A 22,961-nucleotide genomic window follows, 5' to 3' on the forward strand; every position below is an offset into this window, starting at 1 on the left:
GTTAATATTCTACTGATTTCATCAGAAAAGTCTAAGTATTGGGAAGTTGTCAAGAATATGGTGGCAGATACAAGTTTTCCAAAATTCTAATTTTTGCTTGAAAGCTAGAATTTTATCTTTGGCAACAAACACTGCCAGTGTTTTCCTTGAACGGACTCATTTCGTTCATTTTAGAGAAAATGTCTGACAAATACCCAAGTCTGACTAACCATAGTTTTTGTCATTAAGTCATTCTTTGGAACAAAAAAATGGTGTTCCATGAAAGAAGCAGCTAGTTCAGCTGCTGCAAAATCGCACATGTGCTTTTCCTTGACTTTGGTATGAGCAGAAGTGCTTGATGAGTACTTCCCATTCCATCGCAAAATATATTAAAGCGATGTATGTATATTCAAGGGTTGAGAGTAAATAAAAACTAATAATTTTTACTGCTTCAACAAAGACATTTGAAGTCCTATTGCAAGTATATGGCAGTGAAGAATACAATGGATAGGACAGTTTGGTATCAGTCCTGTTTTATGCTAAGATGCCAGCAATTATACCCACATTGCTTTGCACCCTCAATGCAAATGTCAAAATAGTGAAAAGGCAAAGAACATGTTAGTATCACTACGAAAATAGTCTGGACTCACAGACAATCTGAAAAGGGGATCACCAGAGGACCATGAAGTATACTTTGAGAATCACTGTACCGAGATGATTCCCATAAAGCCAACATGCCAATTAAACGTTAGCTATCTCAGTAAGAAGTAAGTTTCAAAATTACTCCGTATATGATCCAGGTAAGACATACTGCTGGGAAAAGTGATGGGGTGTATTCTACCATATTTGGTTTGTTAATCCCAAATCAAACATGAAAAATGTAAAGTCCAGAAAAAAATTTTCCTACAGATTTGATTATGAAATATTTGGGAGAGAGAATTTAATTCAAACCAGCTGCCAGACTCTTGCTGAGCAGCAAATGGCTAGGACATACTGCCAAAAGTCCCGCCTTTAGTGGGGAAGCCAGATGAGTTCATGGAAAGCTTTTTAGCAGCATTTGCCTCTTAAGTCCCATAAGCACCCTACCATTCAACTTTCCACATTGTAAAATACCCCCATTTTATTTGAAAATTTTTTCTCCCCCAAAGAAAGCTCATAAGAAAAGGCTACAAAATCAACATCCTACAAAATCCACAAGTCTGTCTTTCTGCCCATGTCATATATATAGCTTTAATCTCAAGAAAGGTATAAAATAAAAATCCTCTTCATTAATCACTTTCATGTTTTACTTAATTCTTCACTAGCATGATATAGCTAATAGGAAAACACACATATACACACACAGCTTTGGTTTCCAAGAGTCTATAAATAGACAATCCAATATAAATGGTAACAATGTGAATTTATATCATGCTAAGAATGATCTCAGATTGTGTCCTACAATTAATTCTCAATTCATCAGGTACTCTCTTATTGAAATTGAATGTTCAGTCCTTTCTTATTGCATATATACATATATCATATATATACATATACACACATATGGGAAGCTTCTCTTTCCACATTAAAATGATACAAACATACCCCTCTCCAGCCTTGCCTTCCTCTGTGGGATACCTACTGGTTCCTCTGGTGTCTCAGTGGCCACACTTTCCTCCATCTGGCTTGCAGAGGATGACTAAGCCCCCTTCATTCTAGCAAACAGTGACTTAAACAGTTCCACCTGGCTAAAAAATCCCATGGTAGGACTAACTCCCTCACCTGCCTATCACCTTTGCTCCTTATCCACCAGCATTTCTAGAACAAGGAGTCAAGAATGGTGCTATTACGTTAATTAAATTTAAGAGTCAAAATACTCAGTGAGTTACAGGCACTACCCATTTAACTAATTTGCATGCCTAGGTTGATTCAAATAATACATTTGAATTCCTCACATTTAATACGGGACTTTCACTACTTATAAAAACTACCAGGTGGACTTATTTCCTCTTTTAACAAAGGCCAAGTGAAAACAGCTATTATATAATTTTTAATAGAATTCCTTGGCATGGTTTTCACTTAACAATAATTATAATTAAAGCAACTAACATCCAATTGAATATTTACAATATATGAGGCACTGTTCTAGGTATTTTCTAAGTATTACTTCATTTAATACTAAAAACCTGTGGCATTGAAAGGTTTAGTAACATATTCCCAATTATTTGCTATAAGAATAGAGATTCAAACTCAGTTTATTATCAGTCTTAGCCTCTTCTATTAAATCTTGTTGGATTTTGTTTTTATTATAAAGCTTTAATGAGATTTACACACCATATAATTCATCCCATTGAAGTATAGAATTCAATAGTTTTTAGTATGTTTACAGAGTGGAGCAACTATCATCACAGTCAATTTTAGAATATTTTCATCATCTCAAGAAGAAACCTCATACCCTTTAGTTATGGCCCTACTATTCCTCTAACCTCACCTTTCCTTATTCCCAGTCCTAAGCAACCACTAATCTACTTTCTATCTTTATAGGTTAACCTGTTCTGGATGTTTCATATGAATGGAATCATATAATTTGTGGCCTTTGGTGACTGAATTCTCTCACTGTGCATGTTACAGCATGTATTGGTACCTCATTCCTTTCTATGGCTGATAAAGTTCCATTGTAAGGATATATCACATTTTGATTAGCCACTTTTAAGTGATGGACATTTGTGTTATTTCTACCCTTTGCCCCTTAATAATTGCCTATTTTTAATTGGGTCATTTATGTTTTTATTATTGACTTGTAAGAGTTCTTCATATATTCTATATATATATGCCCCTTATCACATGATTTGCAAATATTTTCTCCCATTCTGTGATTTGTCTTTTTACTTTATTGATGATGTCCTTTGAAGCACAAAATTTTAAATTTTGACAAAACCCTATTTATTTTTCTCTCTTCTTGCTTGTGTTTTTGGTGTCATATCAAAGAATGCTTTATGTAACCCAGGCTTACCAAGATTTATTCCTATAGTTTCTTTTTGGTCCCCCCACCCCCACCCCAGGATGGTGTCCTCATCTGTTTGCTCACTGTTTTTTGTTTCTTGTCTGCTCATTGTCTGTTTGTTTTTTCTTTGGGAGGCACTGGAAACTGAACCTGGGACCTCCCATGTGGGAGGCTGGTGCTCAACTGCTTGAGCAACATCCGCCCTTCCTATAGTTTAAGAGTTTTATAGTTTTACACTTAAATATTGCTTTGACAAGCTTCTATATTTTCTCCTTGGCTGAAAATTAATACTACCCTGATTGTATATACATTAACTACCCCATTTTCATGTGCAGCACAAAAGTACATTGGTGGGAGACTTCCAGGAAGATGGCAGATTAGAAAGACATGGAACTCTCTTCTCTCCCAGAAAAATAGCTAGAGGAAAGGCAAAAACAGCCTGGAAAAAATTGTTCTAGGGTTTAGGACACCAGGGGAAGGGTGAACAACAGCCAGAAGAGAGAGGAGAACAGGAAAAAAATATTGATGGAAAGACCATGAGTAGAAACTGCAGCTGCAGCCACTGGCAACCTTCCTCACCCAGACATTTTTAATTCTCTGGCCTCTGGCCAGTGGCTACAAACACAGGGGACCACAGGGATCCACCTCTCCAGGAAATGGGAGAGAGAGGGATGTAGATGATTCAGCTTTTGGCCAAAAAATTGGACTGCTGTATCCTACGAGCCTTTCAGGCCAGGTGAGTCCAAGTCTTTGCCCTGGAAGACAGCATGGCACTAAAGAGGTACAACACTCTCAATCACCTGCTCTACTGACCAGGCCTGGTTGCTAAGGACACAAAGAGGAAAGGAATTATTTCCTACCTAGAAAAAGGGAGGGGGCTGCCAACAAAGGTTGGAGAATAGCCTCTAAGAAAGTTTGATTTGTGAGACTCTGAATAGAGACAGGATCCTCTGTAAAATTGATGCGGTAGGTGTTGCAGTAAAACCATACCGGGGTTTGAACAGAGAGGACTGCTGAAGAGCAGGAAGTAAGTGCATGTGAGGAACTTAAAAGCAAATAAGTAAGACAGGCTTTTTTCAGCATTTACAGCTTCCTTCCCCAAGGCCCATGAAAGCAAGTCTGCAGCCCATTACTGGGTTGATGGCCTGGAACTGAGCAATTAACAGGGACAATCCTAAAGACCTAGAACAGGGTGAACCAAGAACCAAAGAACAGCAGTAACACACAGCTTCTAAACCCCTATGCAAGAGAATGAAATTGCGCATCAGAGAAAACTCACCATCATAAACAGATGCCTAGACACCAGCAAAAAATTATAAGCCATACTATGAAAATAGAAGAAATGGCTCAAGCAAAGGAGTATATTGAAAACCCAGATGAGACATAAGATTTCAGATAACTAATCAACAAGGTTCATACCAATTTCCTAAATCAAATCAATGAGTTGAAGGACAGTATGGCTAAAGAGATAAAGAACATCAAGAAGACACTAGGCAAGCACAAAGAAGAATTTAAAATCCTGAAGAGAAAAATAAGAGAGCTTGGGAAGCAAATGTGGCTCAAGTGATCAGGCTCCCATTTACCAGATGAGGGGGTTGTCCTGGGTTTGGTTCCCAGGGCCTCCTGGTGAAGGCGAGCTGGCCTGCATGAACAGCTGGCCCGCATAGCAAGCTGATACAACAAAAAAGAGACACAGAGGAAAAGACAATGAGAGACACAGCAAACCAGGGACCTGAGGTGGCTGAAGTGATTGAGTGCCTCTCTCCTACACTGGAAGGTCCCAGGATCAGTTCCTGGTGCCTCGTAAAGAGAAGATGAGAAGACAAGCAGACACAGAAGAGCATGCATTGAACGAGCACAGAGAGCAGACAGCAAGTGTGAGCAGAAAGAGGGTGGGAATAAATAAATAAATCTGTGAAAAAATAACAGACCTCATGGGAATGAAAGACACAATAGATGTGATCAAAAACACATTAGAGGGAAGCAGACTTGGCCCAATGGATAGGGCGTCCCGCCTACCACATGGGAGGTACGCAGTTCAAACCCCGGGCCTCCCTGACCCGTGTGGAGCTGGCCCGTGCGCAGTACTGATGCGTGCAAGGAGTGCCCTGCCATGCAGGGGTGTTCCCTGCGTAGGGGAGCCCCAGGCGCAAGGAGTGCGCCCCTTAAGGAGAGCCGCCCAGTGTGAAAGAAAGTGCAGCCTGCCCAAGAATGGTGCCGCACACACAGAGAGCTGACACAACAAGATGACGCAACAAAAAGAAACACAGATTCCCGGTGCCGCTGATAAGGATAGAAGTGGTCACAGGAAGAACACATGGCGAATAGACAGAGAGAGCAGACAACTGGGGGTGGGGGGAAGGGGAGAGAAGTAAATAAAAATAAATAAATTTAAAAAAAGCACACATTAGAAGCACACAATAGCAGACTTCAAATGATAGAGTATAAGTGAAACAGAAGACAAAACAGCTGAAATTGAAGAGAGAAAAGGAGAGATAAAAGAATGGAAAAAATTGAGCATAGGCTCAGGAAGCTGAATGATAACATGAAGCACAACAACACACGTTATGGGAGTTCCAGAAGGAGAAGAGAAGGGAAAAGGGGCAGAAAGAGTAATTGAGGAAATAATGGCTAAAAATTTTCCAACTCTCATGAAATAAATGAATTTACATGTCCAAGAAGTGCAGCATACCCCAATTAGAATAAATCTGAATAGACCTACTCCATACTCTAAGACACATATTACTGAGAATATCAAACATCAAAGATAAAGAAAAAATTCTGAGATCAGCAAACCCAAACATAAAAGGAATGCCCTATAAGACTTCGTGTGGATTTCTCATCAGAAACCATGGCGGTGGGAGGTGGACTTGGCCCAGTGGTTAGGGTGTCTGTCTACCACATGGGAGGTCCGTGGTTCAAACCCTGGGCCTCCTTGACCCGTGTGCAGCTGGTCCATGTGCAGCACTGATGCGCGCAAGGAGTGCCGTGCCATGCAGGGGTGTCCCTGTGCAGGGGAGCCCCATGTGCAAGGAGCGCGTCCCATAAGGAGAGCCGCCTAGTGCGAAAGAAAGTGCAGCCTGTCCAGGAATGGTGCCGTACACACGGAGAGCTGATACAACAAGATGATGCAACAAAAAGAGATACAGATTCCCGTGCCGCTGACAACAGAAGCGGACAAAGAAGAACATGCAGCAGATAGACACAGAGAACAGACAACTGGAGCGGGCGGGCAGGCGGCGGGGGGAAGGGGAGAGAAATAAAATAAACAAATCTTAAAAAAGAAAAGAAAAGAAACCATGGCAATGAGAAGATAGGTAAGATATAATTAGGACACTAAAAGAGAAAAATTGCCAGCTGAGAATTTTTTTTAAAAAAGATTTATTTATTTATTTATTTCCACCCCCTCCCCCGGTTGTCTGTTCTCTGTGTCTGTTTGCTGCGTCTAGTTTCTTTGTCCGCTTCTGTTGTCGTCAGTGGCACAGGAAGTGTGGGCGGCGCCATTCCTGGACAGGCTGCACTTTCTTTCGCGCTGGGCGGCTCTCCCTATGGGGCGCACTCCTTGCGCGTGGGGCTTCCCTACGTGGGGGACACCCCTGTGTGGCAGGGCACTCCTTGCATGCATCAGCACTGCACATGGGCCAGCTCCACACGGGTCAAGGAGGCCCGGGGTTTGAACCGTGGACCTCCCATGTGGTAGACGGACGCCCTAACCACTGGGCCAAGTCCGTTTCCCAGCTGAGAATTTTTTATCCTGCAATATTGTGCTTCAAATATGAAGGTGAGTTTAAAATATTCACAAATAAACAGAAACTGAGAGAGTTTGTAAAAAAGTATCTGCCTTTGCAGGAATTATTAAAGGGAGCCTTACAGGCTGAAAGAAAAAGACAGGAGAGAGAAGTCTGGAGGAGAGTGTAGAAGGCCAGAATAGCAGAAAGGATAACCAAAATAGTAAAACAGAGAGACAAAAATAAGATACGACATATGAAAACCAAAAAATAAAATGGTAGAAGTAAATAATCCATTTATAATATCGATGTGCCTGGATTAAACTCACCAATCAAACGATATAGGTTGATAGAATGGATAAAAAAACATCAGCCATCATATGCTGCCTACAAGAGTCTTACCTTAGACCCAGGGATACAAAGTGGCTAAAAATGACAGGCTGAAAAACATACGCCACACAAAAAGTAACCGAAAAAGAGCAGGGGTAGCTATAGTAATATCTGACAATCAGACATTAAATACAAAAGAGTTCTAAGAGATACAGAATGCCATTATATATTAATAAAAGGGACAATCCATCAGGAAGAAGTAACAACCATAAATAACCAGGGTACCCTAAAATACTTGAAGCAAACTCTGGCAAAACTGAAGAAAGAAATATTCATCTCTACAATAGTAGTTGGAGACTTAAAACAGCACTCATATCATCAGATTGAACAACTAGACAGAAGATCAACAAGGAAACAGAACTTGAACAATATGATAAATGAGTTAGACCTAACAGACATATTCAGAATGCTGCATTCCAAATCATTAGGTTATATATCCTCTCAAGTGCTCATGGGTCTTTCTCTAGAATAGCAGGTCTCAATAAATATAAAAAGACTGAAATTATACAAAGTGCCATTTCAGATCATAATGGAATCAAACTCGAAATCAATAATAGACAGGAAAGGGGAAAATTTGCAATTGTTTGAAGGCTAAATAGCACACTCCTAAACAATAAGTGGGTCAAAGAAGAAATTTTAAGTAAAATTAGTAAATACATTGAATGAATGAAAATGAAAACACAACTTATAAAAACTTATGGGAATAGAGAGGATGTGGCTCAAGCAGTTGAGTGACTGCTTCCCATATGGGAAGTCCCGGGTTCGGTCCTAGTGCCTCCTAAAAACAAAAACAAACAACAAGCAAACAAATAAAAAACCAACTCAGGGGCACTGATGTGACTCAGTGGTTGAGCACCGGCTTCCAACATATGAGGTTCTGGATTCAAACCACTACCCCAGTACTTCAAAAAAAAAAAACAAAGAAAAACAAAACAAAACAAAAAACAAAAACAAACTTATGGGATACAGTGAAGGCAGTGCTGAAAGGGAACCTTATAGCCGTAAATGTCCATTTTTAGACAGAAGAAGAGTTAAAATAAAGATCTAACTGAACAACTGTAGAAACTAGAAAAAGAACAGCAAACCATTCCCAAAGCAAGCAGGAAAGAAATAATAAAGATTAAACAGAAATAAATGAAATTGAGAACAAAGAAATAATAAAGAAAATCAACAAAATTGAAAGCTGGTTCTTTGAGAAGATCAATGAAATTAACAAACCTTAGCTGGACTAAAACAACAACAAGAACAACAAGAACAAATAGAGAAGATACAAATAAAGAAATCAGAAATGAAAGGGGGAAATTACAACTGACCCCACAGAAAAAAAAAGATCATATGACGATATTATGAGAAACTGTATGCTAACAAACTGATAACTTAGATGAAATGGACAAATTCCTAGAAAGTCACAAACAACCTAAATTCACTCAGCTAGAAATATAAGAACTTAATAAACCAATCACATTTTAAAGAGATTAAACCAGTCATCAAAAATCTCCCAACAAAGAAAAGTCCATGACCAGATGGCTTCACAGGTGGATTCTACCAAGCATTTAGAGAAGAATTAACACTAATCATGAGGAGTAGAAATAGCTCAGTGATTGCACACCTGCTTCACACATACAACATACTGGGCTCAATCCCCGGTACCTCCTAAAACAACAACAACAAAACAATAATCCTGTTTAAACTCGTCCAAAAAACTGAAGAGGGGGGAAATTACCCAAAGCATTTTATGATGCCAATATCACCCAAAAACAAAGACAGATAAAAATACGAAAGGAAAGAAAATTACAAAACAATCTCTCTAATGAACACAGATAAAAAATTCTCAAAAAAATACTTGCAAATAGAATCCAAGAGCATATCAAAAGAATTATACACCATGCCCAAGTGGGCTTTATTCCTGGTGTTCAAGGGTGGTTCTGCATAAGAAAATCAATTAACAGAATACATCACATTAACAAATGAAGGAAAAAAATTCACATGATCATCTTGATCAACGCAGAAAGGACATTTGACAAAATCCAGCATTCTTTTTTGATAAAAACATTTGAAAAAATAGGAATAGAAGGAAAATTCCTCAATATGATAAAAGATATATATGAAAAACCCATAGCCAACATTGCACTCAATGGGGAAAGGCCAAAAGTTTTCCTTCTAATGTGGTGAACAAGACAAGTATGCCCACTGTCACCACTGTTATTCAACATTGTACTAGAAGTTCTAGCTAGAGCAACTAGACAAGAAAAAAAAAAAGTAAAAGCAACCAAATAGGAAAAAAGGAAGTAAAACTCATTATTCACAGATGACATGATCCTGTATTTAGAAAATTCTCAAATGTCTATCATAAAGCTACTTCAGCTAATAAATGAGTTCAGCAGAGTGTCAGGATAAAAGATTAACATTCAAAAATCAATAATGTTTCTTTATACTAGATATTGAATAGCGTGAGAAGGAAATCAGGGGAAAAAATCCATTTACAATACCAACAAAAAGACTCAAATACCTAGAAATCAATTTAACAATAGAAGTATAGGACCTATATTCATTAAACTACAAAACAATGCTAAAAAGAAGACGTAGACAAATGGAAAGACATTCTGTGTTCATGAATTGAAAGACTAAATATCATGAAGATGTCAATCCTACCCAAACTGATTTATAGATTCCATGTAATACAAATCAAAATTCCAACAGCCAACTTTACAGAAATAGAAAAGGCAATTACCAAACTTTTTCGGAAGGGAAAGCGCACCAAAATGACCTAAGGCATTCTAAAAAAGAAGAGCAATGTGGGCAAATTTCACTGCTTGACCTTGAAACATATTACAAAGCCACAGTGGTAAAAACAGCATGGTATTGGCATAAAGATACATATTGATCAATGGAATAGAATTAAGAGTCCAGAAATATACCCTTACCTCTATGGCCAACTGGTTTTTGACAAACCTACTATATTAGTCAGGCAAAGGGGTGCTGATGCAAAATACCAGAAATTGGTTGGTTTTTATAAAGGGTATTTATTTGGGGTAGGAGCTTACAGTTACCAGGCCATAAAGCATAACGTACTTCTGTCACCAAAGTCTGTTTTAATGTGTTGGAGCAAGACGGATGCCGCTGACATCTGCGAGGGTTCAGGCTTCCTGGGTTTCTCCCTTCCTGGGGCTTGCTTCTGTTTCCTCTGTGAGCTAACTTCCTGGGGCTCAAGCTTAAGGTTTCAGCATTAAACTCCAACATCAAAACTCCAACATTAGATGGGAAGCGGATTTGGCTCAATGGATAGAGTGTCCGCCTACCACATGGGAGGTCCAGGGTTCAAACCCAGGGCCTCCCGACCCATGTGGTGAGCTGGCTCACGTGCAGTGCTGATGCGTGCAAGTGCTGTGCCATGCAGGGGTGACCCTCCTGCATAGGGGAGCCCCCCGCACAAGGAGTGCGCCCTGTGAGGAGAGCTGCCCAGCGTGAAAAAAGTGTAGCCTGCCCAGGAGTGGCGCTGCACACACGGAGAGGTGACACAACAAGATGATGCAACAAAAAGAGGTGCAGTTTCCCATTGCTGCTAACAAGAATACAAATGGACACAGAAGAACACACAGCAACTGGACACAGAGAGCAGACAACTGGGGGGGAGGGGAGAGAAATAAATAAAAATAAATCTTTAAAACAAAACAAAACAAAAAAACTCCAACATTAAAACTCCTGACTCTGTCCTTTGCTATGTCTTTTATCTGTTAGTCCCCACCCATCAAGGGGCGGGGACTCAATGCCTTAATCACAACTCAATCATGTCCATGTACAGACCAGATTACAAACATAATCCAATATCTATTTCTGGAATTCATAACCATATCAAACTGCTACACCTACCAAGTCTATATTACTGGGACAAAACAGTCTCTTCAACAAGTGGTACTGACAGAACTGAATATCTATAATCAAAAGAATGAAAGAAGATCCCTATCTCACTCCCTATATAAGAATCAACTCAAAATAGATCAAAAACCTAAATATAAAAGGGAAACATCTTCAAGAAATTGTGGAGGTGGTGGTTTCTTGGATCTTATACCCAAAGCACAAGCAACAAAAGGAAAAATAGAAAAGTGGGACCTCTTCAAAATTAAACACTTTTGTACCTCAAAGGACTTTGTCAAAAGGGTGAAAAGGCAGCTGACTCAATGGGAGAAAATATTTGGAAATCACATATCTGATAAGGGTTTAATATCCATGATATATAAAGAGTTGCTACAACTCAACAATAAAGAAGAAATGCTCCAATTAAAAAACTGGGCAAAAGACCCAAATAGACATTTGTCCAAAGAGAAATACAAATGACAAAAAAATGTTCAACATCACTAGCAATTACACAAATGCAAATCAAAGCTACAATGAGATCTCAAACTATCAGAATGGCCACAATTAAAAAGTCAAAAAACTTCAAGTGTTGGTGAGGATGTGGAGAGATAGGAACACTTATTCACTGTTGGTGGGAATGTAGAATGTGCAGCCACTGTGAAGGAAAGTTTGATAGTTCCTAAGGAAGCTGAATAATGGCTTACCATGTGATGCGGCAATTCCACTACTGGGTATATACCAGAAGAACTGAGAGCAGTGATACTAATAGACATCTGTATACCTATGTTCATAGTGGTGTTATTCATGATTGCCAAAAGATGGAAACAACCCAGGTGTCCATAAACCAATGAATGGATAAACGAATTGTGGTGTTTACCCACAATGGAATATTATGCAGCTGTAAGAAGAATTGAAGTTGTAAAGCATATGATAACATGGATGAACCTGGAGGACATTATGTTGAATGAAGCAAGCCAGACACAAAAGGACAAATACAGTTTGTGCTATTATTATGAACTAAATATATTATGTAACTTCATGGAATTAATAAGTAGAATATAGGTCACCAGAAAATAGAATGAGGTTAGAGAATGGAAAACTGAGGGTTAACCTATGCAGAAATGGTAAAAAGGTTGTATGTTAATCTTTGGAAATGACTAGAAAAGTAAAAGCACATCATAGTGTTTGTATCTAGCAGGGCTATTATACGGGTATAGCAGTTTGATATGGTTATGAATTCCAAAAATAGATATTGGATTGTTTGTAATCTGGTCTGCACCTGGGCATGATTGAGTGATGATTGGAGCTTTGACTGGGCCACATCATTAGGGCCTTGAGTCCCCACCCACCAAGGGGCAGGGACTCACAGATAAAAGGCATGGCAAAGAACAGAGCTGAGGGTTCTTAATGTTGGAGTTTTGATGTTAGAGTGTGATGCTGAAGACTTAAGCTGGAGCCCCGGGAAGTAAACTCACAGAAAAGAGAAGCCAGCCCCAGGAAGAAAGGAACCTTGAACCCAGAGAGAAGCAAGACCCTGGAAGGGAGGAATCCAGGAAGCCTGAACCTTCATAGCTGTTGGCAGCCATCTTGCTCCAACATGTGAAAATAGGCTTTGGTGAGGGAAGTAACTTATGCTTTACGGCCTGGTATCTGTAGGCTCCTACCCCAAATAAATACCCTTTATAAAAACCAACCAATTTCTGGTATTTTGCATCAGTACCCCTTTGGATGACTAATACAATGGGTATGACAGTGGTTGAAAGAGAGTCTAAGGTCATGTATATTATAGTAAAAAAGCTAAAAAATATAATATGGGACTGAGATTTCACTGTAAAATCTCATGTGAATATGAATATGGGTAATATTGGATATGAAAGACTGTTTTTCTTTAAAACTCAACAAATGTATGTTAATGTTACAAGATGTTAATATCAGGCAAAAAGAAAACCCATTATGCTGAGTGAAAGAAACCAGACACAAAGTACTATAAAATTGTATGATTCCATATATATAAAATATAAATCTAAATATGGAATTAGATTAGTGATTATATAGGGCTGGGGAAGGATAGAAGGATTGAGAGGTGACTGCTAAGGCATGCTTTTCTTTTTGGTATAATGAAATTGTTCTAAAATTTTTTGTGATCAAGGTACAACACTGTGATGATAGTAAAAGCTATTGACTGTATACTTTGGATAGATTATATGGAATGTGAATATATCTCAATTTTTAAAAATGACATACAGTTTTGCATCAGATTTTGAAACTGTTGCCAAAAGTAAAACATTCAGTGTATTAAAGAAGTTGACATTTAAAAATAAACATTACATTACTGCTTTAAAAGGTATTTGATGGGATCTAAATACCATAGAGTGTAAACTTCTTCCACATAATTTAAATTTAAAGAGATCGCTACAGTTATATTTCAGAGCTCTAAATCTTTAGAGATTATCAATTTAATTGTCCTAATTATAACTACTGAGACATGTCCACATGGTTTTGTAGGATTCCTGTCACCCTCCCAATGTAAACATAACAGAAATTATAATTTAAGCAATAGAATTTAACTCAAATAAGATTTACTGAGGCCCTACTATATGCAAAGCATTTTGGGAAATACTAAGATTATTAAGTCATAGTTCCTGACTTCAAGGAGGTTATATTTTAGTGGGAATAAAAGAAAAACACAGAACAGAGAAACTGGTGGTTAAAGTCAGGCTTTTTGTAGAATCCTTAGATCCTGAAAAATATAATGAGGGCATATCTCCCTTCTTCCGAGGCTCAAAATATCCCTTTCTCTCTATTCTGTGCTCTAGGTGCTCCAGCTCTAAATTACAGAGAGGGCTCTTGCAAAGTTATATGAAAATTACATTTTTCTAAACAGAATTATACAGGTAAGGGAACCTTATAAATTAAAGGAAATCCTATATAAAGTGAAAGCCTCCATGCCTGAATCTTTGTCTGCTCAAAGGAGGACCCCTGCCACCACCCCTCCTCCCCCCAACACACACACACGCACTGCATCCTTGCTGTTCCTGATGGGAAATTCCAGATGGCTCCAACATTTAGGTCTTCTGACTACCACATATTTTTCTGTTGGGATATTTTTTAATATGTACTTGTTAAGTCATATCAACACCTGATTATTTTTCAGTCCAAATAAAACTGAATGTGAACATGCATACCAGTTTCATTGTACCACCCCTAAGATATCTTGACCCCTATATCTATATTTCTTTATTCTTTCCCCTTTTAACTCTCTACATCTGGAATGCTAGAAACATCCTGTTGTTTATTTGATGGAATCAAATACAGTAGAAAGAGAAACTGAAGAATATTTTGGCTGAGTTGTGTGGTTTATCCACTGTACAACATTATGGTTTAAATGCTTTTATCACTCAGTCAAAAGACTGCCACAATTTCAGTGGTTTTCTAGTCATAGTCAATAAAGTAAAGAAACACTATTTACTTATATTGATAAGCAAGTCTTGAAGGAACAGTTAGGAAGCTGTTTCAACCACTCTAAAAATCACACAAAAATACTGGTGACAGAAACAATTTTCAGAGTTAGTAGCTGCAAAAATGATCAATACGGTTGTGAAAGAAAAGTTTTTGTGTCTAAATTAACTTACATTAGTTGCTTAAATGCTATTTTAGATTTAAAAAATATAGAATTCACTTTCAAATTAGAATATTTAGACTAGGATAGATATCTTTTTGTTTTTAGTCTTACCTTGTGGCAACAAGAGGGTAGCTATGGCATGGCGATGCCCAGGCATCCCTTGTCCAGGGCATACAATCATATAGAAGCAAATCCTTCTCAGTAACTGCCATGAGGACAGGTCTCCATTGTTGTCGTCCACCATCTAGTTTTGCCTGTTACAATGGTGAAATCAATTAAGCAGAGCTAACTGTAAAGATACGTAATTGTAAAAGTCCCTTCAACAATAACCTAAAGAGTGGTTTTCAATTCCCCCTGCACCCCTCCCTCCCAGTCTGTTTTAAAGATACACGAAGCATCCCATCAAGTTTGTTCCCACTGATAGGGATTCTTCATTGGCAGGAATGAGATGGTTTGTGTAGTTTGAGAAAGTTTTCCCCAAGTGAGTTACAGACATTATCTACTGGTAGGAAACACTTCAGCATCACTTTTTCATTTCCTTAATGACTTCTGAAGGTAATTTGGACATTGTCAGAGTACCTTAAGAATACATCTAAAATCTGAAAAGATGGAGTTCAGTGCCATGTCAGTTGGCCCTACTTTGGAGTTTGTGTTTCTGTGTGATGGAGCTGGATTCAGATGTGATCTTTGTTCACAAGCCTCTCCTATTACTTTTACCGGACCTGTGGTTGGCGCTGGGGTTTAGTGTATAGCCAGGGGACTTGAATCTCTGGACTGTCCATGTGATAGCCAGGCCCTGACCACAACAGACTAGCAACTCCTACACTCTGGTTTACTGGACTTACCCCACTCAGCTAACATGGAGGTGAAGAAGGTCAACCACCACACCAGAGAACCAAGAGTGTCTACAACTGAAAGCAGGAGAATTGCATCCAGCATCCACGTGGAATCTAAGCCCCCTCTTGATATAGATGTGGAGTGGACACAACCATTCCAGGGTCCACAGGATGGAGGAATAGAGTATGGATCAGAGAGGACTTACTGATATCCTACTCATGAACGATTGTGATTAGTAATCGAAGAAAATGTAGCACTGATTTGGAGAAAGCGGCCATGTTTGCTGCAGAGGGTAGGGAGTGGGAAGAAGAGACGTGATGTGGGGGCATTTTCAGGACTTGGAACTGTCCTGGGTGGTACTGCAGGGACAGTTACTGGACATTGTATGTCCTCCCATGGCCCACTGGGTGGACTGGGGGAGAGTGTAAACTATACTGTGGACCATTGACCATGTGATGCAGCAGTGCTCAGAGATGTACTCAGCAAGCACAATGAATGTCCCATGATGATGGAGGAGGTTGTTGTTATAGGAGGAGTGGGGTGAGGGGAGTGGGGGGTATATGGGGACCTCATATTTTTTGAATGTAACATTAAAAAAATAAATAAAGACAAAATAAATAAACAAATAAAAAATCTGAAAAGTAGCCTGAGTGGTTCAGTTATGTAATAAAACATTTACCATGGGGACTCTTTTCTCCTAGTCAGTCATAAGCTAATTCTAGCAGTGGGGAGTGACTTCTAGCCAGCAGGGACTTGTGTTCTACCGTGTGCTAAAAGCAACAAAAACATGATCTGACACTGAGAATTCAAGTACAATACTGTAGAAATAATTACAGGTTTCTTTTCAGTGAACCCAAGTTTTCTAAGCCTCTATATTAGTCATTGGATGACTCTGTAATACCTGCAGGGAGAACATCAGTTCTACTTAGTCTCTCTTACATTCTTACAGTTCTTAAAAATTTCTCTCCCCTTCCCCACCCTCCCCCACCCCAGTTGTCTGCTCCCTGTGTCCATTCGCTGTGTGTTCTTCTGCGTCCACTTATATTCCTGTTAGCAGCATTGGGAATCTGTGTCTCTTTTTGTTGTGTCATCTTGCTGCATCAGCTCCCCATGTGTGCGGCCCCACTCCTGGGCAGGCTCCACTTTTTTCGTGCTGGGCGGCTTTCCTTACGGGGTGCACTCCTTGTGTGTGGAGCTCCCCTATGCAGGGGACACCCCTGCGTGGCAGGGCACTCCTTGCATGCATCAGCACTGTGCGTAGGCCAGCTCATCACATGGGTCAGGAGGCCCTGGGTTTGAACCCTGGACCTCCCATGTGGTACGCGGACACTATCTGTTGAGCCAAATCCACTTCCCTCTTACTGTTTTTAATCATAGATATCCTGAAGGGATTTCTAGTTTATGTTCCTTAATAAATTTTTGTCACTGAGATTGTTATGGACAATATTTTAATAAGGAAATTAAGGTAAAAGCTCTCTTTCCAAAGGGTTAAAATCATAATCTGATTTTAAAAAATTAATTTTGCTTTTTAAGTTTCAGAGAGAGATTTTGAAGTCCAGATCAGAGTAAATGCATTTGGAAAACCTAAATTAAATTTATTTCTTCCCAAAGAAGATATTTTGGGCTCTGAAGGAAAAATGCTAAGGTCAACAGAAGCAATGTCCAATTTCATGACACAGAACTTTTTGTTTAGCAAGTTTTTTAAAAAGTGTTTATTCTTTAGCTGTTCTGAGTCCTTAGCTTTTAGAAAGCATCTTTTCCCTCTTCTACTTACCTTTGGGGAAAAATGAAACCTCAATTTGCCCTAACTTGTAATGATATATATATTTTTTACTAAAATAAAAATGCTACCTGCTATATACAGTGTGTTTATTTTGGATTGTGATTATCAGCACAGGTAGCCCTAGGGCTTTACTTTTGAGGGTTTGTTATTATTTTTTTTAATCTTACGTTTGGTGTATTTTTCTTCCAACCCACCCTTTTACTATTTTTATTTTATATCATTTATATATTAACATACATAAACAATAAGTGTATAGTAAAAGTTGTGAACTTACAAAGCCAGCACACATAACATCATACAGGGGTCCCATATATCAACCTACTACCAACACCTTGCATTATTTTAAGACATTTGTTACAAATGATGAAAGAATATCATCAAAATCTAACTACTAACTATAGTCCTTCTCTTACATTTGGTGCATTTTGCACCAATCCACCCTATTATTATTTTGAAAATGTATTTTTACGACAGGTTGTAAACTTACAAAACAATCATGCATATTACAATACTCCTCTGATGAACACACCACACCATGGTGGAATTTTGTTACAGATTATGAGATAATATCATATGATTATTACCAGGTCCACAGCGTACTTTTGGCACACATTTTCCATACTTCCTGATTATCAACACAGTACATCTTTGGGATAGATGCAAGAATATTACATTACTGTTAACCACAGTCCACTGGTCACTCCAGTTGTATTTTTCCCACGCTTCTCCACATTCCCACCACCCTGCAGTAGTGATGTACATTTGCTCTAGCTTACAATGGATACTCTTACATCTGTACCATCGATCACAATTCTTATCCACCTCTGGGTCCACAGTACTTTTCAGTCCCTACATTATCCTCTAGCATTTTATCAACTGGCATTTACATCCCTAGACTAACATTTTCAGCCACATGCCCCCCATAAACCAGCTGTTACCCACTATAATGTGTTACCATTAACTCTGTACACTTCCGTACCTTTACAGTAAAGCTAATTAAAACTTCTACATACATTAAACATCAGTAGTCCATCTCAGCCCTCCACTTATCTCCTTTAAGAATCCACCACCTACCACCAGGGCTTGAAGATATTTTCCTATATTTTCTTCTAGAAGCTTTTTGATTCTTGCTTTTATATTTAGGTGGGTTTTTTTATTATATTTTTTGAAGATACATAGATCATAAAAAATGTTACATTAAAAAATATAAGAGGTTCCCATATACCCCACCCCTCACTCCTCCCACATCAACAACCTCTTACATCATTGTGGTACATTTATTGCATTTGGTGAATACATTTTGGAGCACTGCTGTACCGCACAAATAATAGTTTTCATAGTAGTTTACACTCTACCCCAATATATTCAGTGGGTTATGGCAGGATATATAATGTCCAGCATCTGTCCCTTCAATATAATTTAGGACAACTCCAAGGCCCAAAAATGCCCCCACATCACTTCTCTTCTTCCCTCTCCCTGCCCTCAACAACTACCGTGGCCACTTTGTCCACGTCAATGCTACAATTTTTTCCATTACTAGTCACAATGGTTCTATAGAAGAATACCAGTAAGTCCACTCTAATCCGTATTTTATTCCTCCATCCTGTGGACCCTGGGATGGTGATGACCACTTCACCTCTATATGGAAAGGGGGCTTAGATCCCACATAGTTGTTGGATGTGATTCTCCTGCTTGCAGTTGTAGGAACTCTCAGTTCCCTAGTGTGATGGTTGACCATCTTCACCTCCCTGTTAGCTGACCTGGGTAAGTACAATGATCCGGAGAGTAGGAGTTGCAACTCTGCTGAGACTCAGGGTCAAGCTGGCACATGGCCAGTCCAGAGATTCAATTCTCCAGAGTATACACCAACCCTAGCACCAACCACAGGTTCAATAAAAGTGACAGAAGAGGCATGTGTAGAAAGGTCACATTTACTAACATTACTATTTCATTTTCCCACTAATTGAATTTGGCAATATATTAGGCTTCATTTTTGAATAAGTTTTGGACCACAGAGGGGTTCAACTATGGCAGGGGAGAAACACTGGTGTGGGGTGTTATTGATGGAGGACACATGGTTGGGAGGGAGTTCTCCAGGGCATGTATATAGGGTATATAAAAATGTTCAGATATTCATTTGGTATTTTCATAGTAGTTACAGTTACAAATGACAACTGAAGGAGTGCTGAGTTCCTAGCCAGGGGAGCTCTGTCTCATTCCCCAATAGAACAGCAACAATCCCCAAAGTGCAAGGGCAAAGATCAGTGAAGAAGGATGGTCCACTGATGAGCCCTTGATACTGATGACTATGTTTATGAGCCTGTGTGCCTGAAATTTCAACTAGGCCTAGAGCTGCAGGATGCCTAACAGTTACCTCATGAGAGCCTCCATGTTGCTCACATGTGGCCACTCTCTAAGCCAAACTCAGCATGTAAATGCATTATCTTTCCCCCAGCATGGGACATGACTCCCAGGGATGAGCCTCCCTGGTGCCAAGGGATTACTACAAATCACTAACTGGTGATGCAACTAGAAAAAGAACTTGAATAAAAGGGGGAAATGGTAAAGACAAATGAGTTTATATGGCTAAGAGTCTTCAAAAAAGAGTCACGGGTCATCAGAGGGACCATGCTTATGCATGCCTCAGCAGGATCCTAGAGACAGCCAAAGCAGATACAATCCCCAGGTACGGCTGCTCCTGAGGGCTATGGAGACATACAGGTTCTGTGGTCATGGCAGATGGCTCTGGAGTTTAGTGCCTTGTCAGTGAGCCCTACTTTGGAATTTGTGCTCCTGAGTGGGATGGAGTATATTCAAGTTTTTGATTCATTTTGAGTTAATTTTTATGTAAGGTGTGACTGGGGTCCTTTCCTTCTTTTGGCTATGGTTATCCAGTTCTCTCAGTACCATTTGTTGAATGAACTGTTCTGCCCAACCTGGGTGGGTTTGACAGGCAAGTCAAAAATCACTTGACTATACATGTGAGGGTCTGTTTCTGAACCACCAATTCAGTTCCATTGTTCTCTATGTCTGTCTTTATGCAAGTACCATGCTGTTTTTACCACTGTAGCTAGGTAGCATGATTTAAAAGCCCAGAAATGAGAGTCCTCCAACTTTACACTTCATTTTCAAGATGTTTCTGGCTATTCAGGCCTCCTTACCCTTCCAAACAAATTTGATAATTGTGTTTTCCATTTTTAAAAAAATTCTGGTGGAATTTTTATCAGGATTGCATTGAATCTGTATATCAATTTGGATAGAACTGACATCTTAATGTTATTTAGTCTTCCAATCCATAAGCATGGAATGTTCTTCAAATTATTTTGGTCTTTTTAAGTTTCTTTTAACAATGAGTTGTAGTTTTCTCAATATAAGTGCTTTACACCATTAGTTTATTCCTAAATATCTGATCATTTTAGTCACTATTTTAAATGGAATTTTTTCCCTATCTCCTCAGATTGGGCATTACTAATGTCTTTTAAAGGCCATTTCATCTAATTTAAGTATAGTTACTCCAGCTCTTTTTTTGCTTGTTTGTTTTATTTTTTCTTACTGCATGTATGGAATATCTTTTTCCAGTCTTTCACTTTCAATTTATTGGTATCCTTGGGTCTAGGGCGAGTCTCTTGGAGACAGCATACAGGCGGCTCATATTTTCTTATCCATTCTGCCAGTCTATGTCTTTGGCTGGAGTGTTTAATCCATTAACATTCAATGTTATTATGGTAAAGGCAGTTCTTATTTCACCTATTTTGACCTTGGTTTTTAGCTGTCATATTTTATTTTCACCACTCTTTTGAGACTTTTAGTTACTTTTACTGATAAAATTTTCATTTCTAGACTCTCTTTCAAGCCTCTCTCTCCTCTCTTCTTTTCAGACTATAGCACACCCTTTAGTATTTTCTGAAAAGCTGGTCTCTTGGTTACAAACTCTCTAAGTTTCTGCTTATCTGTGAATATTCAAAACTCACCTTCATTTTTGAAAGACAATCTTGCTGGATAGAAGATTCTTGGCTGGAAGTTTTTCCCTTGCAGTATCCTAAACATATTATACCATTGTCTCCTTGCCTCCACGGTTTCTGATGAGAAATTGGCACTTAATCCTATTGGGGATCCCTTATATGTTACACATCGCTTTTCTCTTGCTGCCCTCAGAATTCTTTTTCTTTGGTATTTGACATTCTGTTTAGCATGTGTCTCAGAGCTGGTCTATTCAGATTTATTCAGATGGGAGTACATTGTGCTTCTTCGACATGGATATCTATGTCCTTTAGGGTTGGGAAATTTTCTACCATTATTTCTTCACATATTCCTTCTGCCCCTTTTCCTTTCTCTTCTCCTTCTGGGACACCCATGACACGTATGTTTGCATGTTTCTTGCTGTCATTTAGTTCCCTGAGATCTTGTTCAGTTTTTTCTGTTCTTTTGTATTTCCGCTTTTGGAGGCCATTTCTTCAAGCTCACCAAATCCTTCTGCCTCCTCAAATCTGCTATTATATGATTCCAGTGTATTTTAAATTTCATCTATTTCACCTTTCACTCTCATAAGACCTGCTATTTTTCAAGTATGCTTTGAAATTCTTCTTTCTGCTCATCCAGTGTCCTCTTAATATGCATAATCTCTTTAGTCATCTAATTTAATTTATGAAGATTTGTTTGGAAGTCTATGATTAATAGTCTCAACTCCTTTATGTCATCTGGAGGCTTATCTTATTCCTTTAACTGGGCCATATCTTCCTATTTCTTGGTGTGGGTTGTAATTTTTTGTTGGAATCTCAAGATCTGGCTTACTAGATATATTTTTTCTGGGTGCAATTTCTCTCTTTAATGTAGAGCTTTCTTGCCTTTCTCCCTTGCTGCTTGTGTAATAGGAACCAAGGATGTAGCTGGTGCTGTAAACTGTGGAGGTTTAAGCTGCCTGCATTGCCCAAGAGACCAGTGAAGCGTCTCCCAACTTTCTCCTCTGCTAGGGATAGGGACGGAGCCACAGCTGTGTTTAAGAATCCAAGTTGTGCAGGCCTAGACTCTAGTTGCCCAGAGAGTGATGAAGCTTCATACCCCTTTCTCCCCTGCCTGAAGCAGAGATGGAGCTGCAGGTGTGGGTGGCAATCTACACTTTGTGGGTCGAAAATGGCTGCTGTTGCCCCAACAGACTTCCAACTATTCAGTCTGTGCCAGCTGAATGTACCTCCAGTTACCCAGAGAGGCTGGTACAGGGCCTGCCAGCCTCCTCTGTGCTAGAGGTGCTGCTAAAACCTGGGCTGGGGCTGCAGTCCAATCTGGGTGAAAGAGGCAGGTCCCTATTATCACTGTCATTTTCAGTGAGCTTGGCTTTCCATCATGATGGGGACGGAGTCAAAATGGCAGTTACCAGCCTCTTTCTGACTTGGACAGGTTCAATCTTTAGCTGTTCTTACAGTTATACTTTAGTCAGCCAAATTTACTAATCAGTAGCTGATGGTGGTGGCCAACTGTCTCTCCCTCCCGTTCTGGGGAAATGGAGCTTCCAATTCCAGGCCATTGACGAGCTCCTGAGGCAGTCTGCACCACAAGAGTAGGATGATTTATATATGTACATACATTCATACTATAGAAACCAGCTCATGTGCACCTCATAGCCCATACTTAAAGGGAAAATAGTTATATGAGCATCAGAAGAAAATGTTATGAAGTAGAATGATATATGAAATTTCAGAATTAATGCATTCAGAGTAGTATATTGAGTACAGAATTTTGTTTTGTTAAGACATACTCAAAGCAAAAACTTTCATTAAGATATCATCT

At 39.2% G+C, this 22,961-nt stretch overlaps 1 protein-coding gene across 1 annotated transcript in view; it reads right to left on the minus strand.

Annotated features, from left to right (window-relative positions):
* SNTB2 (syntrophin beta 2) overlaps nt 1-22,961 on the minus strand; it is a 129,561-nt gene that overhangs the window by 31,319 nt on the left and 75,281 nt on the right. Inside the window, exon 4 of the mRNA XM_058279792.2 lies at nt 14,669-14,811. Coding sequence (XP_058135775.1) covers nt 14,669-14,811 — 143 coding nt within the window. The remainder of the gene's footprint in view (nt 1-14,668; nt 14,812-22,961) is intronic.

The sequence above is a fragment of the Dasypus novemcinctus genome, chromosome 18, assembly GCF_030445035.2.
Source record: "Dasypus novemcinctus isolate mDasNov1 chromosome 18, mDasNov1.1.hap2, whole genome shotgun sequence".
NCBI classification, from domain to species: Eukaryota; Metazoa; Chordata; class Mammalia; order Cingulata; family Dasypodidae; genus Dasypus; species Dasypus novemcinctus.